The 17,641-nt window shown below is 33.1% G+C and overlaps 1 protein-coding gene across 5 annotated transcripts in view; it reads right to left on the bottom strand.

The window, feature by feature from the left end:
- ARHGAP32 (Rho GTPase activating protein 32) overlaps positions 1 to 17,641 on the bottom strand; it is a 330,288-nt gene that overhangs the window by 16,520 nt on the left and 296,127 nt on the right. For all 5 annotated transcript variants that reach the window (XM_019713045.3, XM_074321761.2, XM_088800825.1 and 2 more), the window contains 6 exons: positions 10,023 to 10,125; positions 8,298 to 8,442; positions 7,755 to 7,837; positions 2,729 to 2,836; positions 2,318 to 2,463; positions 1,315 to 1,510 (listed from right to left, as the gene is read on the bottom strand). In XM_019713045.3, the coding sequence (XP_019568604.3) occupies positions 1,315 to 1,510; positions 2,318 to 2,463; positions 2,729 to 2,836; positions 7,755 to 7,837; positions 8,298 to 8,442; positions 10,023 to 10,125 (781 nt within the window). The remainder of the gene's footprint in view (positions 1 to 1,314; positions 1,511 to 2,317; positions 2,464 to 2,728; positions 2,837 to 7,754; positions 7,838 to 8,297; positions 8,443 to 10,022; positions 10,126 to 17,641) is intronic.

The following is a 17,641-nucleotide window of genomic DNA, read 5'->3' as shown; positions in this document are numbered from 1 at the left end:
ACAATTTTTATACAGATTTTCATATTTAGATTTAACCTCACAATTTGAGACATAAGCGAGAATAAAACATATTTAGGAATAGGAAATATTAAAACTCCAAAAATAAAAGTTAAAGGAAATGCTTTTACATGGGAGTAAAGAGAATTAAGCCCAAAATGAAGACAAGTTTTAAAAATAATAACTAATATATACTGAATGCCAGGCACTGTGCTAGCTACTTTACTTACATAGGTTACAGCTGAGGAAATTATGACACTATGTATTAAATTCTTAATGTTATAAAACTAGTAAATAATGGGAGTCAGGATTGGAAACCAGGTCCACATGTATCACAGTATCTACTCTCTTGATTACTACTCTGTAAAGAGATTTTTGAGACAATTATGGACCTAAATATAAATTCAAGTAGCTGAAGACAAACTCAGAATGACCAAGTAAAAGCATGTTCTAACTTTTTGTTGTCAAGATATTTTAGTTATGGGAAGTGAAAGGAAGTTAGAGAGGTATACTAAAATATGTAAAGAATAAATTCTCAAGTTTTATTAATACTACCCAATCCAGGGAATTGAAATCCTGACATTCATGTATAATAGCCAAAGAGTAATGGACACACCAAAATTAACTTACATACATTAGCCTTCCTACCATATCTTAATAAAGAAGATACAGAAACCATGTTATCATCTCTTTAGAGACAGAGAATTTCAGAGCTGGAAGGGACACTGAGAGAGTAAGCTGCAGTGGTTCTCAAACTTTGGCATGCGTCAGAATCACCTGGAAGGCTGGAGAAAAGACTGATTGATGGCTGGACCCCACCCCCAGAGTTTCTGATTCAGTGGTTCTGGGGCAGAGTCTGAGAATTAGCATTTCTGGTGACTTCCAGGTGATGCTAGTTGGGAGCACACTGTGAGAAGCACTGGTCTATTCTAAACTCAATGTGGAACCAATGTCAAATAAGTCATTATCCATTTATTACCTTCTGAATAAGATGCTCCAACAGTTTATTTCTGAACAAATTTCTAAACAATGTATCTCAGAGAGAAAAATCACACCCTATATAGTGGAAGTGTATTATTTTTCCTAACAATTTTCCCTGTACAATTGACTTTTCTTGTTCTTTAAAATGACATGATGTTGTAATGCTTTTCAAGAATCCTTTTTATCATTCCCTGTGAAGTATCATCCATAGTCAAATGAACGGGTTTTTCTGGGACTGGCCCAGAATCAATATAGTAACTAAAATATCAAAGTAAAAGTAAAATAAAAGCATACATAGCCATGCAATCACATTTATGAGGATTTAATGAATTTTACCTTTCAAGTGGGAATTCAATTATGGTATGAAATTTTCCCTGAAGTGCAGCTGGTCCTTCTCCTACTTCAATATATTTATTTTCAGTCACAATTGGAGAATTGACCTGAGCTTGTGTTCGTGCCTGGGCTTCCTCCAATGTCAGCAGCTTGGCAGATGGAGAGGAAACCAGCAGAGATTTGGGTCTTGATAGAGAAGCTTTGGAAACAGAGAAACAATGAAGAGAGTCAAACTTTTCTTCATGAGGAAAAAGTATAAATACGGTGTGTGTATCTTAATCTATTTATCTGTCTATCTACCTGTGTTGTTTTATATTTTCTTCATTATGTTTTTAAATGGCAAAAATAACAGCTTTATACTAAGTGAGGAATAGAAGGTGACACGCCAAGTTGTTTGTTAACAGTGACACACACATATATATAGAGGGTGCCAAAAAAAATGTACACATTTTAAGAAAGGAAAAAAACTATATTAAAATTATGTTGATTGTAACCACTCTGAGTACCTCTTGTAATTGCAGAAGTCAAACATGACTAGTATTCATCTTTTTTAATCGGTATATATTGAATATTACAATTTTAATACAGTTTTTTTTTCCCTTTCTTAAAATGCATATACATTTTTTGGGCACTCCTTGTATATATTTAGAATTCTTACATAATTTAACTATTTTCCTTTCTTAAGACCTTGCCCAGCATCATTCAGATATTTTTATTTTTGGAAGGAATCTTTCTGCTGCTACTCCGTATTACACCTTCACGTACACCGATAATAGGTAACATGATGTATTTTTTAATATGTCATGAACTTTGACCATAAAAGCTCTACTACGGAGTATTCACTAAGTATACATAAAATAACTGTTAAATTGTGCATTTTGGGAAACAGACATAAATTAGTTGCTTTCTACCAAAGACAGATTTATTATTAAACTGAGATACAAAGTGCAATTTTCCATTCCTGTAGCATGTTCCTAGCAGTGAACAAAATCCGTGGGAGCCATACCTGCACCTTCCTGAATGACCACACTGATTTTCCCACTGAAGAGGACATCTACATGATTGAGGATGAATTCAACAACCACCGACTGAATTCTCACTTCCATAAAAGCTGCTGTTCCACTAAAACAGGCAGATTCTATCTGTTTTGATCTGTGGGGAAAACAATGTGACCATCAAAGAGTTCCAGTCTCAAAGGGCATTTTTTTTTTAAACGTGTAAATCCCAGACAACCCAGAAGAAGAAAGCATGCTTTGACAATGCCTTGACTACGCCCCAATTGCCTGTTTTGGAAAGATGCTCATAAAAACAACATATCAGTGTTACTTTTAAAAATTGTCCTTAAGGAACACTGACGAATTCGACTTTTATTTAAGATGACTGCTTCTATTTAAGTCATAAGTCAAATGCAACTTACCTGAGTAGGTTTGGAGCCCAAACAATTGCTAGGTTTTTTGCATGCATATTTGTGATGGAACAATAGTCAGCTAGAAGAGACAAGTGTCTCATTAGGAACTCCAGTGTTCTGCAAAATGAAATATAACATATTAACAAAAAAATATTATGTAGCAGTACAAAGCACTAAAAGCTCCATTAATGAATTTGTAAGTTCTCAATGGCAAAATGGAAGAAGAACCATACAAATGCCAGCAAATTTTTGTGCTGCCTATTAGGTCTGAATATTAGTATTACTACAGAACTGTGAGAAGAATGAGTTTGAAATTCTATATATAATAATTACATCTACAGAATACTAAGGAAAAAAGTTTAAGGCAGATACAGCAAGAAATCAAAGTTTCTGACGGGACTAGTTCTGAGAAAACAGACTTCCTTAGTTAAAAAAACATTTTTTTTTAATCTTTAGGAATATTTATTCCTGGCTGTCAGACATCTAGTTTCAAGAACATAAGTGAAGTGAATCCTCCACAAAAGCCAGTTTCTAGACAAATGGTATCATGAAGTTATGCTATTCTACTTGCAGCAGGCAAGCTAACAGGTAAAGATTTAAACTTTTCTTCTACATAAGAAACCAACAATGTTTCCCAAGCCTTAAGAGTTAAAAGAAAAATTCCAGTAGGCACCAAGGAGGAGATAATTTGAACAAATAATGTGCTTTTAGAATAGAAAACCTACTCCAAATCTCAATTATCTTGGTTAATCTTATATATTTTGTTTGTTTTATTTAAACAAATACACACACATAGAGGGAGGGAAGGAGGGAAGAAGGGAGAGAGGGAGGGAGAACAGAAGGGAGGGAGGGAGGGAAGCAGAGAGAGGGAGAGGGAGAGAGAGAGAGAGAGAGAGAGAGAGAGAGAGAGGTATAGCTAGATATAAAACAACAGGGCAAAGTATTTTTGGAAATAAAGTATGATCAGCTTAAATGTAAATTAAATCAGCTACACATACAAATGTATTACCTATCAGCTACCACATCTCTCAAAGTGTCCCTACCTAACTGTACAGAAATTTAAATGATTAAAAACAATGAATGGGAAACAGAATTTTAAGACTATTATTTGAAACAGTAAGAAAGTTAAACTGTGGTCAACACATGAGCCTCAAAGATACAGATGAGCCTAACATGAATTTGAAAAGAAAAGGAAGATGACAGCTAGAGGCACTGTTCAAGATGCTTTTACAGAGAATCTCATCTAAATCTCACAACAGCCCAAACAAGAACAGTGCTACCTACCATTCCCCGTTTTTTGGAAAAGAAAGCTACGGTTTCGCCCAGGTTACACAGAGAAGCGGTGCTGGGATTCAAATCAGGGTCAGCATATCTCATTTACCAGAATCTACTGTAGCTTCTGTGTGGTAAAAAACAGTAATTCTCTGTCCCTCTTGTATATGGTTAAACAAGGAAAGACAGATAGGAGTGGGGCTGGCCTGGAGACAATGTAGAGGTAAGCAGCTTGAGAAATGTGTTTAGAACACAATGTAAAATTTCACTAGGAGTGGGGGAGGTAGATGAAAGAAGGGAAAGATTAAGTACTTCAGCAATGTATTTTATAAGAAATGCAAATTAAGAGAACCAAAGATACCATTTTATTATTCACATATCTAATTATAAAGATGCTTTTAAAAGCTAATGGAGAATTTTACTCAGAGTGTCATAAAATGAGCATTTTCATATATATTCAGCACAGTGCAAATTGCATAAAACCTCATGGAATACAATTTGGAAATTGCTGTATGTGGGGAAGAAAGTTTTAGTACCTTTTAATTTCTAAAAATTCCACTGTCAGGTCTTTATACTAAAAAATAATCTAGATTCCCTAAAATATTTATTTAAATGGATGGTCCTTATAGTAATGTTTAAAATTGGGGGAAAACCCCTGATCATGTAAATAGATTATAGGTAAATTAGGGGAAAGGTTAAATGACATATGGGTCATCCACAAGAAAGAACACTTAAAAATCTTGTTTTTTAAGAACCCTTAATTAAGGAATTAGGAAATGTGAATGTTAAAATCTTAAAAAGTCTGAATCAAAAGAGATATCTAAAGTAGGAGATACACAAATCATGTAGAAGAAGCTACAGTATAAGAACACATTACATAGCAAGAGATATATGACGAGGAATTATATATAACGTAGAGTCGCAGATGTGTGTATAGTAATCAATATATACAAAACAAGTGGACATACATAGTAGGTAATATACATTAGGAGATACAGAGGATATTAGGATATACACACCATAAATAAATACACATATATATCAGCAAGGTATAAAAATGTCGTGTACAAAATACATAAAATGTACATACAATACATTTACTTTGTGCATTCTATGAGACTACAGTGACAAACAAAACAGAATTCATGACCTCAAGAAGCTTGTGCTTTAGAAGGGTTATGTATAAAATAGGTAATACTGTGTGTGTGTGTGTGTGTGTGTGTGTGTGTGTGTATGAAACATATAGTAGGATGTATGTACAATATATAATATATAGCAGGTAAAGTATGTAATGTTTAATAGAAAAGATCAAATAGATATCAAAGGAGCTATATGTAATTAGTAGTGGAACTACCTATAAAATATCTGTATATAATAAAGGACAATATATACGATAGAAGGGGAAATATAAATATAATTAGAGTAGATAAACATAAAATAGAAGAAAAACTATACATATCAATATAGGAGATATACAAGTATGTGTGTGAGATATACACTTATGTTTATGTGTGTGTATGTATAGATAAAACAATGAAGCAAATACATGGATATATATTAACAGATAATAATGGTAACTAACTCATATAAATAGCACTTCTTAACAGGCCTTGTTCTAAATACTTTTCCTTTAATATTCATAATATTTCTATGAGAATACTATTGATAATTATAGATTTTGTTTCAACTGTTCTTTGCTAATCACAGTATCTGTTTCTCCCTCATTTGGCAGCTCACCGTTATCAAGCCCTGCAAAGAATTCAACTGAGGTTTCATAGAAGAAACAAAAATCGTTGTTTAAAAGAGCTGTGCTTTATACATGTTGACAGCATTTAACTTAATTATGAATTAAAATAACCTTGCATGAACAGTTATAGAAGCACTATAAATTGCTTTTAGATAAGTTTGTAATTCAAATGATGTTAGTTGAAGTGTTCAGCAATACCACAGAGAAACCTGCTAGCCAGTAAAACGTACTGTGCCTTGAACACTGGTCATTGCATTTTACAGAGAGAACTGTACTTGTGGGTGAATTAAGAGAACACCAGTAAGAAGAGACTTTATCGTATATATGTTGTGGGTCCTTAAGAGCTCTTTAATTTCCTCAGAGGCTACATTACTAGGACAATGACTCAATGCTAAGCTACCTTCTGGCTCTTGAATATCAGGTGTTTATAGCGACAGTGCTGACTGAAAATATGTGTAATTTTTAATGTTGATTAAAAATTTTAGGGCCGGCCCGGTGGCTCAGGCGGTTAAGAGCTCCGTGCTCCTAACTCCGAAGGCTGCTGGTTCGATTCCCACATGGGCCAGTGGGCTCTCAACCACAAGGTTGCCAGTTCAATTCCTCGAGTCCCACAAGGGATGGTGGGCTCTGCCCCCTGCTACTAAGATTGAACACGGCACCTTGAGCTGAGCTGCCTCCCAGATGGCTCAGTTGTTGGTTGGAGCGCGGGCTCTCAACCACAAGGTTGCCAGTTCAATTCCTCGACTCCCGCAAGGGATGGTGGGCAGCGCCCCCTGCAACTAAAAATTGAACACGGCACCTTGAGCTGAGCTGCCGCTGAGCTCCCAGATGGCTCAGTTGGTTGGAGCGTGTCCTCTCAACCACAAGGTTGCCGGTTCGACTCCCGCAAGGGATGGTGGGCTGTGCCCCCTGCAACTAGCAACGGCAACTGGACCTGGAGCTGAGCTGCGCCCTCCACAACTAAGACTGAAAGAACAACAACTTGAAGCTGAACACAACCCTCCACAACTAAGATTGAAAGGACAACAACTTGACTTGGGGAAAAAAAAAAATTTCAGTGATTTAGTGCCAAATTTAATGCAGATTTTTGATAAACAGAGGGCGCCCAAAATATATATACACATTTGAAGAAAGGAAAAAACTGTATTAAAATTGTAATAATATATGATAACAAAAGATGAATACAAGTCATGTGCATATTTTTTCTTGGTACCCCTGGTATATACATAAACAATATGATTTTGAAAAAAATTGGCACTTAAAAATTACTTAATTTTTATATTACTAAAACACCGACTGAATTTAATTTTTCGTCAATAACTAAAATTTAAAAATTTTATCTTTTACTTTTTTGCATACTATAACCCATAATTTATGTTTTCTTTCTCTCACCAGTTTCATTCTGGTCTTCTCGATACAAGCAAAAATATTTCTAAGAGTGCAAAGCAACATACAAATTAAATTGGGTTTTAAAAAGTAGCAACAACAACAAAACCAATAAACAATAACAAAACCTAAAACAAACTGAAATAAAAAACAGGTGCACTGATCATCTGAAAGTCTCATGAGGAAGAATTGAGACGATTGTTAGATTTTGTGGTTCTATGTGGCTTGAACACCTTTTGAAAAACAAGAGGGCTGGAAAAAAGGAAACAAGGCACCCAGCAGTGTGTCTATATTTTGGATTCAAGCAATTCACAAGTACTCACACAAGTGGGCATACACCCTAGTACCTTCAGCAATATTTCTATTTCTCAAAAAAACAAACACACAAATGAATAGGTTTAGTCAACCATTCATTGTCTATCCTCCTATCCAACATTTATTAAATGCCTACTGGATGCCAAGCCCTGGGCCAGACCCTGGGAATACAAAGAAAAGTATACAGAGAAATGGAAGTTTAAATAGTTGGTATTCCCAAGAAAATTTAAATAATTAGAAACCCAAAGACCAAAAGCACTTTTACACATGAACTGACATCTACTTTTGCCTAGTATTTTACAACATGAGGTTTACCTGTAGTGTGGAGGGGGGAGTTGTTGGATGACATCATGAATTTTTATCAGCCTTTCTTCATCTGTTGCTGCTGAAACAGCATCCTGTAACAATCATAATACAAAATAAACTAGTGGGTTTTGTTGGTAAAAATGAAAGTTCTTTACTTACAATTTATAGTTTTCACTGAGCTAATTCACGCTATCTACTCTTTGATGCTAAACGGCGAGGAAACACCATATAGTATCAAGAAAGTAAACTGTGTTTCCACACTATACGGACATTGAAATCTATTAAATGATAATTGTTTTAAAAACTTTATGGTAACCAATTATTACAGGTGATAAGATCAGTGGCTCAAAGTCAGAAACTGAAAGAATGCAAACATGAAAACAGCAAAGACTATGGACTAGCTAGCAATGAATACTTTTTGATTTTTTGTTTCCTTTCAGTCATTTTAATCATAAAATTATTTCTTATATGATCAAATCAATTTTCACACGTTTTGCACAAAACCACAACAAAACTCCAAACAGAATTGATTTAAAAGTGACTTGTACTCACTGAAAATTTCTCATACAGCTGGTAGGTGAGCAGAGGGTTTGGGAGTTCTCGGAAATAGAGCTTACAGAGGGAGCCCACGGAATGAATGTCTTGAACATATGGTTCTTTTGTCAAGTCGGGAACATGTTCAGAGTCAAATTCATGGCTAAAAAAGACAGAAGAAAGACACAATTATTTTATAAAGGAAAAGCAAGTATATGACTTTAAAACAGAAAGCAAAAGCCCAAAGCGTCAACCTCTATCTCAGTGAGTTAATGTTTTCTTCAAATGATTGTATTTCATGTAAGTTATATTTGGACTTCAGCAGTAATTGGATGTCTGATCATAAGGCAAGTTCTTGTCTATGTGGAAATTAAGGGCATAGGTTTAATATTAAAATGGACAACAATCTCTGCAATGCATATGAATGAGCAGCTCTTAACACATAGATCTGAAAACAGGACTCCTAACTCCTAATGGTTTGAATATCCAGTATTTTAGCAATTCTGGGAACTAGGGATGAGTGGCAGGTATTCTATGAACAAGCATGCACAGAAATTCCTCAGATACAAGAAGTATGGTTCAGAAATGCCTTATTGTAGAGGGCCCGAAACAATATAAATAATTCCCAGCTAACATCTCATTTTAATAGATAATAAAGTCTGTAGCATTAAAGTGAGTGAACTAAAAGTTGTGCTCAGAATACTAAGACAAATTAAGCTCACTTTCCTGGAGGTTAATTAATATTAATCTACAGGCATGAAACCACTTATTAACCTAGAGGATTAGTGTATGTGGACAATATGAATATGAGATTTGCTGCACAAGAAACTAAAGACTGAAACTTTTTAGGACAAAAATCAATTTAAGTATTCTCCATATGTGTATTCTTGAAAATACAGAAGAGCTCTGTGGTCCATTAGAATATTAAAATCCCTATAGAGTGTCAATTTCCATGCACCGCAGTGAAAAATAAAGGAAAATAACGTACTAAGAACAGACTAGAGAGCGGCAGGTTGGCTCAGTGGTTAGACCACAGTGCTCATAACACCAAGGTCGCCAGTTCAATTCCCACATGGGCCGGTGAGCTGCGCCCTCCACAATTAGATTGAAAAATGACTTCACTTGGAGTTGAGCTGCGCCCCCCACAACTAGACTGAAAACAATGACTTGATATGGAGCTGATGGGTCCTCGAAAAACACACTGTTCCCCAATATTCCCCAATCAAAAAAAAATAATAGACTTCAATCTAAGAGATTGAGTAAAAATAAAATTTCTCTTGCTGGTGTAAAGGATACCACTGTTTTGTCTGAGAAGGTAATGAGAATGTGAAATATTTAACACATGCACACCTGAGCATACACTACAGAACTAGTCAAATGAAATCTGAAGTTTCCCTCTCCTCAATTTTAATTATAAATTAAAGAATAATTCTATTATGGTGTAAATTTTCATCTCACTGTTGTCATGGGGTCAAACTCAATTTGTTAAAATCTTGAAATACTGTAAAGAGATAAAATACAAGTATTGAAGGGGTTAAGGGCACATAGCTTTCTGACACTACAAATGAAGAAACAGCATTTAGAAAAATATATAAAGAGAACAACATAGATATTATTTCCTACTTTTTCTAAACCATCTTACTGAAAATTATGGTCATTAATGTAAGAGACTTAATTTTGAAATAATTTCATTTTAATGAATTACAATAGGAATGAAAAAGAAAATGCCATATAAGGTTTTACCGTAGTCTCTGGATATTGGAGGCAACGCCAGAGAGACGATATATTCCATCCACAATGCCATATCTTTCAATGAATGCTGTACAGCTTTGAAGAACCTGGGGTACTAAAGAGAATTTTTAAAGACATGGATTAAATTGGGAGTATCCAGCAGAAACAAAGTCAACAAAAAAATGAGAATATCTTAAATTTCCATAAGCAAAAAAAAAATTGTAAATTAAAATTTTAAGGGGTAGAGATTAATCTACTACAAAAAAAATGATGAGGGCATATTTGCTTAATTTCACATCTCAAATAGATAACCGCTTCCTGAATAATCAAAACTGGCTCTATCCTGTTACATTTAGGTAAATGAAAGAGTTCCTACATTATTAGGATAGTCTAAAACCTTCTGCAGTAGACTCATTTAGATCATGTTCCAACAGTAAAGTGAACTGTTAGTCCTAACACCATACCAGATTAAATAAAAAAAAAAAATACAGCTGTTCAGCTGTATTTCATACATAGCAAATGGATATGCGAAGGTAAATGCTTATCCCAACAAGACAATTGCCTGTAAGTACTGTAATTTTTTACTTTTAAAAAGTTTCTTTTATCTTTTCATAGTTAATGTGACTTCTAATTTTATCCAATAAACAGAACACCAACATAATGCAAAGGTCAAAGCAACTTCAAGCAGATGGAATCTTAATTTCCTGCCTATCTGTACTTTATAATTACTGACCTTCTAACAATATTAACCAGCTCATCATAAAGGGCACTCTAACAATAAGTAGAAAGAAAAGAAAGGTATTCTCTCTGGTTACCTCACTGAATAGCTGAAATAAATGTACAATTATTCTGGGCCTACAATCTACAAAAGAATATTCAAAGTATATGATAAAAAAATTTATAACCATTCAAAAATTTAAATAGCTGAAATTTGAACTTTGTTTTTCAATGCAGATTGATGAATTTACAGTCTTTAGTAACTGTTCTTTTGATAGTTAAAATCCCAAAAAGAATCACTTGGATGAATATTATTTAGTCTGCAAAAAACTACTATTCTAGGGATGAAACATCCAGAGTGGTGAGTGAAACAATTAAGATATTTTAATAAGATAGTTTTAACTAATGTATTTCACTTATAGTATACAGTAACTCCTTACTTAAGGATGTTGATAGATTTTGCAACTTTAAGTGAAAGGGTGTATAATGAAACCAATTGTACCATAGGCTGATTGATACACACAAGAGTTAGGTTCCTAAGGTGGCATCTCATCAATGTCACAACGAAATGACATTGAAAGAAATGCTATTCCAGGAGCTGCTGTATATCAATCCTTTATTATTACAATAGACTTTTCCTTGGTTTTCCTGCCTTTTTTTGCTCTTTCTGCATTCTATCCTTTCAATCCTGTCAGATCCTATAACTTACATTTAAACTTAAACTCCTTAGCTTTGAATAATTTTTTTTAAAGCAGTTATGTTATTGAACATATAATATGTACCAGGCTACGTGCTTTATAATGGATACTCTCATTTAATTCTCACAGAAATCCTATGGGGAAAGTTCTCTCATTATCACCATTTTATAGAGAGGAAATGGAGTCTTGTAAGAGATGAACTTTTACCCAAGGATAAGCAGGAAACAAAGGACAGAAATGAGATTCTAAATCAAGTAGTCGAAGTACAGAGCCAATTTTTAACTGGCAATATACTGCCTAGAATATAAGATCCTTCACAATTTGCATTTATTTTATTTATTGTGTTTCCATATTCCTCAATTCTAGACCAAGTGAAGTTTCATCTTTTGCCATATAAACCAGCCACTTTTTAAGTCCCTCAATTTCCAGGTACAATTTCCTTGGTCCGGAGTCTCCCTCTACCACCACCTTCGTATAGAAAACTCTTGGCTACTATTCAAAATCCAAATGAACAATCACTCTTAAACAAGCTTTGAATATCTCCAAGTAGAGGTAGCTGCCTAGGTGCCCACAGAACAATTTCATTTTGAATTATTATTTATTTGTTTATACAAATAAACAAATTACCCCTTCTTAGTGAAGCTTTTAATGGGAAAATCCATGCTCTGCGCATCTTTGTATATTCAAAATCCAGAGGCAGTCCTGACACAATATACACAACTAGAAAATCAATTAACTTACAGGTACCCTGTGAGCCTGACAGTTTTCTGACCAAGTTAGCAGAAGAGGGATCTTAGTTTTCATATGAAACTGTATTTATTTTCAACTGTTTGCTTTCTATCTCTAAACACTTTCAACAATTTTAGTAACAAGAAAGGGAGTATGTTTATGTAGCAGAGATGAAGGGCAGGCAGAGTTGCTGGGTACCTTCTGTGAATTGACTTTGATTTTATAGGCAATCTCTATGTCACAGTGATATGCAAAATATAAAATATCTTTATGAGCTTGAGTCCTATTTCTAATATTATTCCATCAATGATAATCTCAAGTGCCTTAGGCTTCTATCCTACAAACTAGAGGTATAGTAATAAAATTTGGAGCTGGAAAATTTCTATCACAAAGGATATGTATATTTAGAGATTACTGAGATAATTAACATAATTTCTTAAAGCAAAAAAAGAAAACAAAGCTTCAATTTTTTTTCTTAAAAGACACCTCTGATCATGTATGCATCAAATTAGGATGTTAACCTAGGTATACAAAAGGTTTTATTTTGTATAAGTAAAGAGCACAGGGTTTTATTTCTGTACTATCAGGCTCTCCTAGCATGCATTATAGAATTTTCATAAAAATACGCTACCATCCATTAAAAAGTATAGATAGCTTTTGGGATTCTTACAACCATGTGATATTAGATATTCATACCTGCTTATGTGCTCCCAAAAGTACGCAAAACTTGAAAACAAGGAATTAGAGGTCTTTCTCTGGTAATATGGCTAAGCCTCTACAGACATAATACTTCAATGAAAACATTTGAATTGTTTCTTTACATTTTATGTTCCCTAAGTAAAAGGATGGCATGTTCACAAAACAATCACATAATGAGTCTTCATAACTGAAATTATGTAACTAAACACTGCTATTACTTGGAACTTTAAGAGAGGCAAATGAGACATTTAACTAAAATAGATAGCAAAATTAAAGAGAAAAAGCATAATCTTTCATTTTGAAGAAAAGAGAGAAGAAACTGAAGAACGGTGTCTGAAGTTAAAAAAAAAGATATGGTTTATTTACTAACATATAAGAAATCAACATAATAACCCAATATATTAGGAAAAAATCTTAGTTAAAAAGACATCTTAATTAGCCACCTTTCCCTCCAAACCATCTAATAAACCACTCTAGTGCACATTAAATAATGACCCAGTGAAACGTAACATGAGGAAACTCCAAAATAGTTCTGCCAAAAAGTGATATGTCTTTAAGAATTATTTCCACACTCTCCAAGTAAAACACTTCTGGTTCACTTTTATCTATATTTTTTATCATTATATGACAATATAATAAGAAGTAAATGTTTACATTAAAACTGATGACCCTTAAGATTAGAATCATGGCTAAAAGAAATATAAGTATGACAAGAATTGGTCCTTGATTTTTCTTGACAGTTCTAGTTTCATTTGTTCTTTTCTCTTCATTGATTCATTCATTCACTCACTCACTCATTCATCAATGATTTATTAGATCCCTTCTATATGCCAGGCATCATGCAAGCAATCTGTGATATAGATCAAAAAGTAAAGGTCCATTCTCAGGGTGGTAGCTTCCAGGCCAGGAGTACATTGGTGAGTGGTATTAGAAAACGCATCATGATTTTTGGTTAGGAGAATATGATTACCTAAAAGATTAATTTCAGGAATTATTTCAGCCTTACTTTTTTTTAGTGTGCTCTCATTATAAAATACCTGTATATTTATAATAGTTACAAAAACCAAAACAAACAAACAAAAATACCTCTTGCTGAAAGGGCCAAATAACCTCAAACACAGAAATATGTTCAGGCAACAGAGTTTTAAATATTTTTTATATTATGTACCAAATATAGTTTTACCTAGTTTTCTATAAAGTTCTCATTTTTTTAAAAAAAGCAATCTCATTTTAAGGAAATTCAGTTTCAAACATGTGCAGCAAATAAAACAAGTCCTATGAAAAAAATCAATGACACCTGAAAACTTTGTTTCGCTGGAACAGATTTTACCATAGTTATGGAATGCATGAAACTAGTTACTAAACTTGTTATTTTTCAGGCATCCATTTTCTCCTGTCATACTACTAAGAATAGAAGCACACCACAAACTTCTCAGTACAACTAAAACCTGCTGAACTGATGTTTGAAAGCTAATGATCATAGCGGAACAAACTGTAAAACACTCCCTCATATTATCATATCCAAGCAAGGATGAACAAAAAGAAATACAAAATGAAAAAGAAATACAAAAAGAAACCAAGATAACAAAAAAACATTTTGACTCTAAAATTAAGGATACCCATGAAAATGACATTAGTCTGATCTAGCCACAAAAAAATCACTATGTGGACAGATTTTTTAAAAAAAAATCAGTTCTATAGATAACTGTGATATTATCTTTAATCGACTCAATTATAAGCATTGTGGTTTACTGTAGGTCTGTAGGATCATCCTGAGTGATTTCTGGCACCAGGAATCACAAATAAAAGAATTTTTAAAATGCCTTGTCAAGCTCCTACATGTTTTTTTTTTTTTTTTTTTTTTTACAACACTTTCTATAGAAGAAACAGGTCAGGTTTGTCACTTGCTCCAACAGGGAGGTGCTCAAAAGTTTACAAAGTATAACAGGATAATCTCTCTATAAAGTTGATTATTCACCAGGAATACAATTCAGAGAATGAGTCACATAGTAAAACATTGTTCTGATATGAGCTTCCTTCTTAGAAAATTTGGTATAAAATCTATTTTATATAGAGTAAGGACACTAAACTCCAAAGTACAACAGAAAAATCATGAGAAATAATGATTATACACATTACATTTCTATGTATATCTCATCTCTCCTCACAATTACGTATATATGTCAATATATCATTCTTCCTTCTCATGATTATTATAATTATTTTCACTTAGACTTTCAAATAGTATATATATATGTGTGTGTGTGTGTGTGTGTGTATATATATATATATATTCATTGAATTAATTTAGACTTTAAAATAGTCTATATATAGATGGTATAACTGTAGTTATAGACTATATACAGTATATACGAAGTCTCAAAAATCTTAAAAAAACTTTAATTCCTCACACATTTATTAAATCTATACAAACTAATAAATCAATTTAATATTAAAAACCATTTTATTTCCTAATTAAAATTTTAGTTAATAAACTTCAACAGTTTCCCTTTTCCTGTTAATGTTCATTTGCATATTCGAATGACTATCTTTCATATGAATATCTATTTATTTTTCACCATGCCATCAAACAGTAAGTTATTTTAATGTACCAACTAGAATGTATCTGGCTTTGGTCTTCAAGGTTTCTGCCTTTTAAAGTTTGTCAAATTACAATTATACTCTAACGTCACGAGTTAATATTTTTTGTGTTTCCAAATACTTCAATAGACTCTCCTCTGGGTCAGCCATTAGCAGAGAGTTTTCTCTTCCAAGATTATTAAATTCATTTCTAAACTCTTCTAGTGTTCTTCTCCTTTTTAATTAAAAATGCAAAAAAACTAAGAAAAAAAGCACAAAGATATTCTCTATATGTAACACTCCACCATAACTGTATTCACGTTACATATCACCTAACTATGTATACTTTCAAAAGGGTAAATTTACTGTTTACATATATAACATTTTTCAAATTTCCACTTCATTCAAATTTAGTTTTAACAGCCTCACAATATAGAACAATTTCCCTAAAATTTGAGTATTCAATTATTTTGCTCTCATACATAATGCTATAATGAACACTTTGTTTCTATTGAAATATAACCTCAAATCTCTAAGAATTGCAACATGAAAAGAACACTATAAAGTCTCTTGCTACGAAGTACCAAATAATGTTTTTCAAAAAGGTAATAATTTACAGAGCTACCTGAAACCAACAATTTTTACCTCCAGGTAAAAATCACTGCTATTTTTAATAGCACTGGATATTGTGAAAATTAATAAACAAACATCTTATTTAAAATGAAGTTGGGAGGCTAGAATAGTGAGCTCTTATGCATGCGTCACTTACTGCACATTACAAGAAGAAACATACCTTGCATCTCTAACAGGAACTGATCTTTTAACACAGGAAGTGATACTTTACTACCTCAGCAGGAGGAAGAAAAGATTCCTCCTTCCCAGTAACAGTTCAGCCAATGGGAGACTGCCATAACTCAGCCAATGAAAAGTCAGTATACTTTGAACTTTCAGTTTCCTCAAATGGATACTAGACTTAGAAAAGACCCTCCCAAGTGCATAAAAAAGCATTCCTCTCCTTTGTTTCTCTGGACTTGGGCGTGGTTCTCAATTAGACACATGCCCCAAACTGCAATTCTTTGTTGTTCCCAAATGAACCAATTTTGCTGGAGAAGTATCTGGCTGTCTATTTGATTAAGGTTAACATTATCATAATTTAGAAGAGCAATTTTGTTATATTAGTAATGTTTATCTATATAAAATGGTACCTCAAAATTGCTTAAAGATACATTTCCATGATTACAAATGAACATAAACACTTTTCTGTATGTTGTTTACTATCTCCTTGTGAAAATTATGTTTGTATCTTTTCTCCATTGCTCTACTCAGGGGCTTTATTTTCTCATAAATCTGAATGATATTGTCATATACTATATTCGGTGCATTTCATCATATCCCCAAAAAAATTATTTCCCCAGTCTGTGGTACCTTTCCTTTACATTTGTTATTTTCATTATGGAAATTATATATTTGAGACCACATCTTCCTTTGCTTTTTTTTAATATGAGAAAGCTATTATTCATCTTTGACCTCAAAACAAAATCATATCATATTAGCATTTCCATGAGTTTAAAACAGTTAACTCTTTTATACATTTGGAATTTTTCAGTGTCGTATATGTAAGAATTTTTTTTCAAAAATTGCTATTTCATTCTCTTAATATTTATTTAATAAGCAATTCCTACTTATGACCTGGTTTTAAAACCATACTTTATAATAGTGGATTTTTATCTACAGTAATGACACTTCTGAACATTTTAAGCTGTTTCATTTATACCTCATTCTCTACACTAATAACATTCTAGTTTTGAATAGAGTTTTAATATTTCGTAAAGCTAAATGTTCCCTATCGATCATTGATTTTTCCCCCCTCTACAACACTCTTGATGTTCTCATTTTGTTCCATGCGCATTCTACTAATTCCAAAAATAATCCTCAGGTTTTTTGTTTGTTGCTGGTTTTTTGTTTGTTTTTAGTAACTGTAATAAGTTGATATTAGTTTGGGAATAACACCCGTTTAAAATAATATTGTGTCTTTTCTAAACGAACATGATATAGTTTGCACTACATTCATATTATAAATACATTGGTATTCTTTAAGCATTGAGTAAGGCCTTAATTTAAACTTGATATTTATTGGTATTTACACTAGTTTTCATCAGTGGTCTTAAAAAGTACAATGGGTATTTCTGACCAGGATTCAGAACTTCA

This window comes from Rhinolophus sinicus, chromosome 9, assembly GCF_057876585.1.
Source record: "Rhinolophus sinicus isolate RSI-liver-muscle chromosome 9, RSI-T2T, whole genome shotgun sequence".
Classification (NCBI taxonomy): domain Eukaryota; kingdom Metazoa; phylum Chordata; class Mammalia; order Chiroptera; family Rhinolophidae; genus Rhinolophus; species Rhinolophus sinicus.
This window is presented reverse-complemented; position numbering and strand designations above follow the sequence as displayed.